Raw genomic sequence first — 10,177 nt, forward strand, 5'->3', positions numbered from 1 at the left:
TAATCATTATCAATATCAATTAGACATCATAATTTCAACGAGTAACGCTCAGGATATAGAAAAATGCATAATTTTATGCTACAACTTATCACGTGATGAGTTGTAATTGGTGTAAATGTGTTGGTGGCCATGTGGGGACACACCTACACCAACACACTTACATCAATCACAACTTGATATTAATAAATACAAATGAATTGTGGTATAAAATTGTGCATTTTTCTATCTCCTTAGCATTGCTCAATTTCTAATATTATTATTATCTAAAATAGAAAGAAAGGACAGATGACAAATAATAAAAAAATATTAGTGTTTTTTTTTGGGGGTGGGGGGTTTGGGCCTTTTGGGCTTTGAGGAACTTTTTCCTTCTAAGCCCATCAAGAGGCCGAAATTTGACTTGGAGTATTAAGTGGTGGAATCTGACTCTCATCCATATCACCTTCTATCTTGTTCTCATAATTATCGGCCAATCAAAACCATTAATTTCATATCTCCACACGCGCTTGTACACCCAAAGCAACAATACTCGCCACTCTTGTGGCCCCACTCCGCTACATTGGATATCCGTTAACTACAATGATCTCCAAAACGACAACGTCCCAAAAATCCAAGGCACAATAATATGCAATCTCTTCCCCACCTAAATTACGGATTTACCAACACACCTCCTTCCAAATAGAGTTCAATCTGCCCGTACAATAGTCGAAAATTTTAGAATTGTTCATTTACATTTATAAAAATATATATATTTTTATAAAAATATATATATTTTTTAGAATCATAAAAATCAAATTAACTAACCTTATATGGTTATATTTATTTATATTATAAATAAATTACAAGTAATAATTTGATATCTTATAGAGTTATTTACAATTTTACATAATCCAATTTAAGTCACTTGTGCAGACAAAGTGCAGAAGATGTTTTGCATTCCTTGTGGCTTTGTCCTAAACTTTTATGAGGTTTGGGGTGATGGTTCACAATGGGATTTTTGAATGTCTAGGAGTTTCTCTTGCTTCCTTTCTCTGGTCAAATAGGTCATGGAATTGGGTAAGAATTTGGAGCTCTTTTCCATGATTTTGTGGACTATATGGTTTGGAAGAAACCAACTTCGAATATCACCACAAACCTTCCAAAGTGAGTTGATTATTCAACGAGCTTTTGATGCATCACATGAGTTTGTCAGTGCCTAGCTACGACTCTCCCATCCTCAAGCTATACTAGAGTTGATTTGGAATTTACCTTTAGCCAATTTTTTCAAAATAAACTTCGGTGGTGCCATATTTAATAAGGAAGATCGAGCGGGTATTGGAGTTGTTAGTAGAGATGATAAGGGGTAAGTTATTGCCTTTCTATCCCAGATTATTGCCCTATCGCTTTCAGTTGTGGAGAAGGACGTTTTGGTTGCTACAAGAGCTTTGGATTTTGCTCTAGATATTGGTATTGACTCGGTGATCCTTGAGGGTGATTCAAAGATTGTCATCAACTCTTTAAGAGACAAGTCTACTTCTATGTCCTCTTTTGGTCGTTTTATTCAAGATACTAAGTTTACTGCAAAGGCTTTTATGGATATTCATTTTTCTCATGCTGGGCATGAAGTTAATTCTGTAGCTTACAACTTTGTTAGACATGTTTTATATGTTACAGGTTTTATAGTATGGATGGAAGATGTTCTGCAACACCTCTTAGATGTAATTTACGCAGACTTAGCTTCGGTTACTTAATAAGATTCATATTTTTCTCCTAAAAAAAACTTGTAGGGGTGTTGGGCCTGAAAATTCGTTATGTACTTGGGTTTTGGGCCTATGGCCCAAGCTAAGGACACCATCTTGTCCGAGGAAGAAGAATCTTTGTTTAAAGAAAGTGTGATGGTAAGTAGAAAAGTTATCTTCGTCCACAATGACTCAACGGGATAAGCCAAGGACAAATACATCCACAGCAAACCAAGGCTGAAGTCCGAAAAGGTTATTTGCCAACTAAAGATAATGTTCCAAGTAGATCTATTGGTGCAGGTTAGTATGACAAGGACATTCGATAGGAAAGCACTCAAGAATATCTAAGGAGAAAGCTGCTACCTTCACATTAAATGCACTGTGTCTAACTTCCTGGCTGCATTAATGTGGAGGTGATACTTGAACAATAAATTTCAGCCTTACAGCTACCAAATAGAGATGAGTGAAAAGGTGCTGATGGGACAAGTATCAAGACTAACCATCTGGCATGCACGTGGAAGATAAGGATGGAAAGGAAAAGGAGTATAAAAGGAGAAGGAGGTAATGAGAAAAAAGGAGAAGGAGGTAATGAGAAAAAAGGAGATCAAAAAAGGAAGGGTGAATCACTGTAGCAATCTAGAACCAAACTTGTAACCCCATCTAAGATCATTACATAAGAACCAGTCTCCTCGGATATTGCCGATGATATTTATTACTCATCCTACAATTGTCCATCTTCATTCTTTCACCATCAACCCACTTAATTTGTTGTTTGATTAACTAAAGCCCAGTTTTCTAACCTATTTTTTTACAAATTCATTGTTTTGGGTTTTTTGGGCTAAAGTCTATTCATATCTTTGGGCTAGGAATTTAAATTTGGACCTTACAAAATTGAAGTCTACATAGATATATTTTAACATATAAACATATAATATTATATTAATCAAACCTCATAATTACAAGTTTGTTCATAAGCATATTATTATTATGCTCAAGTTAATATTGTTTAATACTTAACCTTGAACTTGTCTTATTTGTTAATTAAATATATGCATAAAAATAAGTTTCCATAAGACTTTCTACAATATCTTACATTAAATTATCCTATTATATGCGTTGTAAGGACAAACTAAGCACAAATAATTATATTATTTATTCTAAAAAAATCTATAATTAATCATAGCATATCATAAAAGTTTGGCTTAAAAGACGTGGTTGCATCAAGTAGTTACTCTCACTAATTAGTAAATTAATTAAATATTTTTTGTTAAAATATATTTCTTCAATTAAAGGATAACATTTTACTTAAACTAAAATTTTATTATAAAAAATTTATAAACTTAAAGTCCACACAATTCATACTTTTGTTTTTGTATTTTTTTTCCCTCAAGTTACATTTTATTAAATTAATATTGTGGGTACCATAGGAGTGCTTCACATGTCTTAGGCCTGCTAGGCGTGCTTGGCATTCACCTAGGCATGTTTGGCAACCACCTAGGCCGTCCTCGGATGGCCTTGCATTCACCTCGGCATGCTTGGCATTCACCTCGAATGGTGTCCTAGGAGTCTCACATCGAAGGAAAACCCCCCCACTTGCTGCCTTATAAGCTTTGAAGCGAAGGATGTAGTGTACAATTAGTTTATAGTTATTCGAATAACTAAACTAATGGTACACTACTTCCTTCGCTTCAAAACTTATAAAACAGCAAGTGGGGGGGGGGTTTCCTTCGATGTGGGACTTTTAAGACACCATCCGAGGTGAATGCAAAGCATGCCGAGGTGAATGCAAGGCCATCTGAGGATGGTCTAGGTGGTTGCCAAGCATGCCTAGGTGAATGCCAAGCACGCCTAGCAAGCCTAAGACGTGTGAAGCACTCCTATGGTACCCACAAATATTTTATTAGAATATTAAGTTATAAAACTCTGGACTAAGTAATAAGATTTAACAATGATTTAATTTAGAACTTAAAAATAATATTTTTATTAAAATAATTTACTTATTTTTTAATTTATTATTACTATTTATTTAATAATTTAGTTTTAATTATTTTAAAAATTTTGAGCTTTACACATGAGTCTAGCATCCCACAAAATTATACTACAGTTTCTAAGAAAAATTAGATTCAATTCAACTTTTATGAGAAATTATGCTGCCCTCACGGTGGACCACGTCATTAGTCTACTATTTCACTAAAAAACTTATTCTATACTATTATTTAAGGAGTTTCTCCTGTTTAACTTCCTCATTTTTTAGTTCAAAAATACCTTTACACTCCTATATTGAAGTAGAGATAAAACCAAAAGACAATCCGGTAAAAACGTAATTCTAACTCCTACTAAAACACTGTCTAACAAATATGACCACTTTTCTATTAATTTACAAATTGATTTATTCACTTATAAATTAGATTTTCAAAATAAAAATTATATATATTATATATAAAATAAAAAAATATAAATTTTTTTTCTACAAAATAGGACTACTAACTAAAAAAAAAAACTTATTGCACGTTTGAAACCTGTGTGATGAAGCTAGTACTTATTTAAAATTCCGGAGTTAGTAATTAATTATTATTATTTTTTGACTTAATAATTTTAAACTAATAAAAGTGTTTTAAGTGGGACAATGGACAAATAACGTGTTTCACGCATCCATATTACATAATTTCTAAACTTTCACGTGCTTGGTTCGTATAGTGCCGTAATTCCCAAATCACAACCTTCCAAAAAGCGAGTAGGACACGTTAATCTCACTCGCGTAAGTACGTTGAGCGGTCACAGTCTCAAAAATCCAAAAAGCCGGCCAAAACCACCTTATATTCCTTCTCTCTCTCAAAGCAGTTCAAACTGAATTCCTTTCTCTCTCTTTTTCTGTGTTTAGTCCAATGGCTTCCTCACTGAGCAGAGAGCAGTACGTGTACCTGGCGAAGCTGGCGGAGCAAGCCGAGCGCTATGAAGAAATGGTACAGTACATGGAGAATCTGGTCACCGGATCGACGCCGGTGTCGGAGCTCACCGTGGAGGAGCGGAACCTCCTATCGGTGGCCTACAAGAACGTGATCGGCTCGCTCAGAGCCGCTTGGCGCATCGTGTCGTCGATCGAGCAAAAAGAAGAAGGGCGCAAGAACGAGGAGCACGTATCGCTCGTCAAGCAGTACCGCTCCAAGGTCGAGGCGGAGCTCACGGAGATCTGCGCCGGAATTCTCAGGCTGCTCGAGTCGCATCTGGTGCCTTCTGCTTCCACCGGCGAGTCCAAGGTCTTCTATCTGAAGATGAAAGGAGATTATCACCGCTATTTGGCTGAGTTCAAGGTCGGCGATGAGAGGAAAGCCGCCGCCGAGGATACTATGCACTCTTACAAAGCGGCTCAGGTATTTATTTTTATTTTTATTTTTATTTTTTTATAAAAATTTTATTCATTAATTTTTGAATAATAATTAAATAAAATTATTAAATCGTAGTCCTTATAGCCCTTTTGCAATGGTATCAAACTACTGATTAAATTCATTAGTTATTAATTAACAGTTTAAGCTTGAGTTGGAACTATGTCTCCACTGTAAATATCATTTGTTAATATTAAACACGTTGATTATAATTTACATTACGTCATTAATAAATGCGTACTCCCTCTTCTCGCTTGAATAGTGGGTCTCACCATGAATTTAATTAATAAAATACGTTGAGGCCTAGATCGCTTGTCACCTATTGTCAATAGTCAGCTAGCATTTGCTATGTTAAAAGTTTTCTTGGGCTTGGCCACTTGGGTAGAGATGTTAAGAGTTAATGTATGTTTTATAAAGTATTAGCAACTGACTTTGTAGATTGATTTCTTTTGGAATTTACTTTGTCATTTAGAGTTTTATGTTTGCACAATTGCACTGGTATTTTGTGTTCCTCTGTCTCTCTCTTGTTGGTTGTTCTATAGGGTGTTTGCTTTGCTTATTTTTGCTCAAAAAGGAAATTTTATTTGGATTTTAGGAAACTAAAATTTATATCTGCGCTTCGTTTATCAAGTTGAAGAAGTTTCATTGAGGCCTGCCCTCATTTATGTACTTATGTGATTATTTATTGGCTTGGAGGATATTGCACTCACTGATCTTGCTCCAACACACCCTATAAGGCTGGGGCTGGCGCTTAACTTCTCAGTTTTTTACTACGAGATCCTCAATTCATCGGAGAAAGCATGTAACATGGCAAAACAGGTTTGCTCCTTTCCTATGACTGCTAGAAGTTAGGAATATATTTCTTTGTATCTTCTTATGGCATGATCATGTCTAACTGCTGAATTAAGATTTAAGAACCATCAAAGTTTTTCAATATCTTTTAGGTGGAAAATCCTATTAATGGACAAAGTTTGTATTTGTATATACATATATTTTCATTTTTCAAAAAAAAGAATCCCTTTTCTCCAAATAAATAAAAGGATAAATAACTCCATGATTAGCTGCTAGCTGTACGCAGTGATTTTATGTGGTTTATGGTTGGACCATTAATGGTATAGGTATGCAACCTAGAGATGGGCTGGCCATAGCTGTGCAATACTTCAAAATGATTAATCACAGTTGGGGATACCTATAACTACTTATATATCACAGATTGACCTAGCCCAACGGGGCGCACAACAACCGCCTGCATAATACCCTCATGAGTCAGATTTGTGCCTTCTTTTTGTGATGAACTACCGCATGTACAGTGGAGAAGAACAAACAATGTAAACTTTTCTAAAAGGAGAAGAAAATATACATGGAATGGAATACAAATAAGAGTCTTTGTGGATACGATTAGGGCTGGAAAACTTCTAGCTTATGGATTTTTTATACTCTGCTTCACTATCATGATTATGCCTTTGTCTATTTCCCTATTTGTCTCCTGGTATTTATCTTCTGTTTCTTGTATGACTCAGTGAATTCATACATGTACATGCTGCATTTCAGTGTTTGCACATTTTAATAATTAACCATGGTGCTACGTGCATCAATTGAAGAGTGATATTGAGGTTGCCTAATTTAATTAAGTATGACATAATATAGGGAAAACTAATTTGCAATGTTTGAATAGAATTTATACTGGATTAATGTGACTCTGGACCACGTTTTCAAAGTAAATTTGGATCCATATTTTGTTCAATCAATCTGTTCTAACAATAGGGTCCATATCCAGGTCACTTGCATTGCAAGTACATTGTCTTCAATTCCAAAAGCCTGAACTGGTGGAATTCAGAAAGATGCCATCATCATGGATACCATTGGATCTTTCTTTTTCTTGGAAGTTTTTTACCCCTTTCAATTTGGGCATAAAGTAGGATCAATATTGGTTCATATTGAATCTGAGAATAACTTCAACCACATGAAATGTTCCATATGTCCTAGGAAAACCCTAAGTGAGTTTAATCCTAATGCGAATCACAATGCAAGTCTCAAATTGTTAAAACTAGGCACTGCAAATTATTTCCATTCTGAGCATACCAAACTTCTGGAGGGATGTAGCTTGGTACTATTTGTGTTAAGGTTGGTCAGTGATTAAGAAATTGGTTAGGTTTTATTTATTTATTATTTTTTGGTGAAAGTTATGGTTGTTATGTGGTAATGAAGGGATGTGGCTTCTAATACACACACACACACACACACACGATATTGTTGGGATGTGGGTTAGAAGGTTATATCATCAAGGGATTGGAGAATTAAACAGCTTATGGAAGATAAAATGATATTACTTATATAAAAAAAATGGAAGATCGCATGATATTGCTGGTACTATTGTGTTGAGGTCGTTCTGGCATAAGAAATTGGTTAAGATAATCTTTTCGTACTTAAGCATGTAGGCTATATCATTGAGATTGGAGATCTAACAACTTATGAACAATCACATTATATCACTTGTAGACTGGGGCCTTTACTGGTTTAATTCCAATGAAAATTGAATGATTGATTTCAGGAAAAAGAAAAAAAAGGTCATCTATTCTTGTTTTGGGGTTTCTCTGTGTTCTATTTACTTCCTGGTTAATAGCAAAGCAAGAATATATGACAGACTAACAGTAAATGCAATGATGGGTCACGGGTGTCAGATTTATGGCAGCATTTAGTGTAAGTATTCTTGAACTTCTCTACTGGTTATTTGGAAAAACACTCTTTAGAAGAGAAGCTGAGGTTGATACTGAGCCCCTCAGTTGCACTGGAAAGAGTGACCAACCGAAGGTGCAAATTTAGCACATTAGTGATTGAATGATAGGCTTATGGAAGTTCATTTTTTGGGAACTAAATCAAGGTGTGATGCCTAAGGAACTTTGGAACTAATCATGGTATAACTATAACTACAAAATTTATTCAGATTCATAACACCCCCCCCCACCCCCCCCAAAAAAAAAAAAAAAAACCAAAAAAATACAATAAAATTAAATAAAGACAATTAAAAAGTTAAAAAAAAAAAAAAAAAAAGAAAAGAAAGAAAGAAAGAAAGAAGGAATGAAAACTGCATGATAAATACATGGGACAAATTTTGGTCTATAGTAGATATGAAAGCACCCCTTTTCTCGGGCCACTTGTGTATATGATAAAAGTTGAATGTTCTGCTAGAGGCTGAGTAATGGTAATCGTTTTAATTTACATAAAATATTACTGATTTGGATGTTTAAACCTTGTATTTATCCACAGGCATTCGAGGAAGCTATTGCTGAGCTGGACACATTGGGTGAGGAGTCCTACAAGGACAGCACTCTCATCATGCAATTGCTGAGGGACAACCTCACTCTTTGGACTTCAGATATGCAGGTAAGTTCAACTGAAATTAAAGGAGCATTTGGTCATTCTGGGGCAACAAAATCATTAAACTTTTTTATTTTTGAGGCACAATCATTAAACATTATTACCTAGCATTTAGAAGCACAATCAGGCCTGCAAGAGATACAGGATGAAAAATTACAGAGCATCACTGGAATACCCTCTCGAAGACTAGGGAAAAAAAAATCCTGATGATGGTGTGATATAATTATTAAATGTAATGGAAAAAACAAAATGGGTTTGCTAGAAGTGCTATATAGTACAAAACTGAATGGCTTCAATCCCTGGTGGTCTGGAGATATCCTTTTATTATCTGGTAACGTTAATTTAGTATGTTGCTGTGTACCAAAATTTCTATTCATTCTGAGCATGGATGAGCCAGAGCGAATGGTGGCTCAGTTGGGTTAATCCAGGTCCCTTAAGGCCTATGAAGGTTAATCAATGAGGCAGTTTGGAGAAGTGGAGAACAAAACTTTGATGAATTCCACCTGCCCTAATCCTTCAAAGCCTTTTGTTGTTGAAACTACTAGGAAAATTTGATGACCGTTGCTTTAAATGCTACAATGCATAAACATGCCAGAAAAAGAAATAAATGATTGAATAAATGACTCTGAATCTAAAAGTGCTGAAATTGAAACAGAAGTTAAGCAGCCATGGGTATTACACAACTTCAGGCTTTAGTCATCAGACTCATAAATCTTCTCAATCAGTTCCTCTCTTCATTTACCTCTCTTCATTTACTGCTGATGTTCTTTCCCACTTCTTTTTGGATGTAGTTTTTTCTCATTTATCCCCTTCACCCAATGGCCAAAATTTGTTCTCTGTTGAACTAATAAATGCATGTTCACCCTTATGATAGTCTATGGATCTATTGACCCAATGGCATCCTTCAGCCAGTTGTGTTAGTTGCCTTGCTTCGTAAATCCAAAGCTTTTAATAGGTGTGACTGGTAGATCGATCTGATCCAGTTTTGTTGTCCAGTCAAATTAGAATGGTTACTATATCTGGCCAATATTGGGTGTAAACAGGTCAAACCAGGATTTTAATATATTCAATCATTCTAGTTTTTAAAGCCTGACAAATTACTTTATGGTGGACTCAAAATTGTGAAGTTTTCTAAACCAACGCTCTTTCTGCTTCATGCAGGAGCAGATAGATGAGGCATAAGGAATGGAATATTGTGCTCCTTGAGGGAGGTGGGCTTGAATGTCATACATTTTCTGTAACCTGCATAGCGCTGTGTCATTATAAGCATCATGTACTAGTGATGATTTGTATCTCATTTTATTTGTTTTATGGCTTAAAGAGACTTGAGATAATTTTTAGGACACTTGTCCCAAAGTCTCCAGTAGTATCAACTTGATGTGTGTGAATGAATTCTAATAGCCAGTGAATGATCTTCATTGCATATATTAAATGTCTTTGAAGATTGGGGTTTTCAAATATGTTTTTTTGGCCTTGAAGTTTGTCACTTAGACATTTTTTGGGGGGCTTGTATTTTAAACCACCCACCCAACACCCACCCCCCCCCCCCCCCCCGGCGCATGGGCCAGCTGTTGGCAGTTGGTTTGGAGTTGCAAAATGAATTGGCAGTGGTCTTAGTCTAACTATTCTTCTTTCATCTTCTTCTTTTTATTTTTATTTTATTTTATATTTTTGTTAATAATTTGATAGTTGGGGGATGGG

The 10,177-nt window shown here is 35.4% G+C and overlaps 1 protein-coding gene across 2 annotated transcripts; it reads left to right on the forward strand.

The window, feature by feature from the left end:
• The first annotated feature begins 4,516 nt into the window (after window positions 1-4,516).
• On the forward strand, window positions 4,517-9,934 carry LOC111998586 (14-3-3-like protein G-BOX factor 14 kappa). 2 transcript variants are annotated; one of them, XM_024030677.2, is made up of 4 exons: window positions 4,517-5,086; window positions 5,795-5,917; window positions 8,366-8,482; window positions 9,644-9,934. In XM_024030677.2, exons 1-4 carry the CDS (start codon window positions 4,601-4,603, stop codon window positions 9,656-9,658), a joined length of 741 nt encoding a protein of 246 aa, XP_023886445.2. In that variant the 5' UTR covers window positions 4,517-4,600; the 3' UTR covers window positions 9,659-9,934. The 2 variants fall into 2 exon arrangements, with proteins under 2 accessions (XP_023886445.2, XP_023886444.2); XM_024030676.2 differs by having other exon boundaries at window positions 4,524-5,086; window positions 9,638-9,934.
• Window positions 9,935-10,177: the final 243 nt, after the last annotated feature.

Source organism: Quercus suber, unplaced genomic scaffold, assembly GCF_002906115.3.
Source record: "Quercus suber isolate HL8 unplaced genomic scaffold, Cork oak 2.0 scaffold_822, whole genome shotgun sequence".
In the NCBI taxonomy this organism is placed as follows: domain Eukaryota; kingdom Viridiplantae; phylum Streptophyta; class Magnoliopsida; order Fagales; family Fagaceae; genus Quercus; species Quercus suber.

Coding starts and splice junctions, on each gene's coding strand:
- LOC111998586 (XM_024030676.2), top strand. CDS start 4,601: ATGGCTTCCTCACTGAGCAGAGAGCAGTACGTGTACCTGGCGAAGCTG. Junction 5,087..5,794: donor ACTCTTACAAAGCGGCTCAG/GTATTTATTTTT, acceptor ATTGGCTTGGAG/GATATTGCACTCACTGATCT. Junction 8,483..9,637: donor TTTGGACTTCAGATATGCAG/GTAAGTTCAACT, acceptor TGCTTCATGCAG/GAGCAGATAGATGAGGCATA.